The sequence below is a fragment of the Octopus bimaculoides genome, chromosome 3 (assembly GCF_001194135.2).
Source record: "Octopus bimaculoides isolate UCB-OBI-ISO-001 chromosome 3, ASM119413v2, whole genome shotgun sequence".
Taxonomy (NCBI): domain Eukaryota; kingdom Metazoa; phylum Mollusca; class Cephalopoda; order Octopoda; family Octopodidae; genus Octopus; species Octopus bimaculoides.
This window is the reverse complement of record NC_068983.1, coordinates 146,659,238-146,660,055: the sequence shown is the minus strand read 5'-3', so window position 1 is coordinate 146,660,055 and position 818 is coordinate 146,659,238. Positions and strand designations below refer to the sequence as shown.

General features: G+C 35.8%; 1 protein-coding gene across 1 annotated transcript in view; it reads left to right on the top strand.

Moving 5' to 3' along the window:
- Window positions 1–364: 364 nt before the first annotated feature.
- Window positions 365–818, top strand: part of LOC106878182 (atrial natriuretic peptide-converting enzyme) — a 39,157-nt gene continuing 38,703 nt past the window's right edge. The window contains exon 1 of the mRNA XM_014927322.2: window positions 365–536. Within this exon, the coding sequence (XP_014782808.1) occupies window positions 410–536 (127 nt within the window). The 5' untranslated portion in view covers window positions 365–409. The remainder of the gene's footprint in view (window positions 537–818) is intronic.

Below are 818 nucleotides of genomic sequence, written 5' to 3'. Positions count from 1 at the left end.
CACGGAACGTCAGACGAATTACATATCTAACAGTCCATATAACAGTATGTCACTTTGAAAACTGTACATGCGAACAGTGGGTTGAGCTACGACATATGGCCAAGCAGCTATTCTGTGTTGATAAAGGGCAATAATCCAGAAACTAGTCCACAGATGTTGTTTTGCGCAAGGTGGGAGTACTGAACTCCCTGCTTGAAAATATAAGGATACAGATATTGTGTCGTATAGCCAGCTAGAAACGAATGTTGTGGGGGGGGGGGCTAAAACAACAATAACATCGTCCCTTACAGGGCAGTCACATTATTATGGCAAATAGCCTTTACTTTAAAACATGAAATGAATTATGAAAAGTAATTGTCAAACTTTCGTTTTTTGTCACAGTGTCACTACAACTCAAACAACTATAGGAATGTACATGACTGGGAAATACTATGATTATTATTATTCTTATTACGTTTATCGTCGACGATGGAATGTATACAATTGTGCTGGAAGATGCTATTGTTCTACCACTTATGTGACTTGTTCCAATACAAGTAAGTTGTTAACAGTGTTTTTCTATATTCATACCTTGTGGCTGGAAAAATTCAGTGTGTTCCTGGTATCTCAAACCTACAATGCATTTCACTTTCCTGTTGAAGTTATTTCACTCTCTTTAAGCTATTTACGTACACTACAACTTTCCATTAAAGTTTCTTTTTAAAACTTTGAAAAGAAATGGTGAAGTAAAACTGTAAGAAATAAGTATTTGATATTGAAAGGATTGACTGAACACTTCCCACTATGTCTTCATACTACAGAACTTGCACCTAAATAAT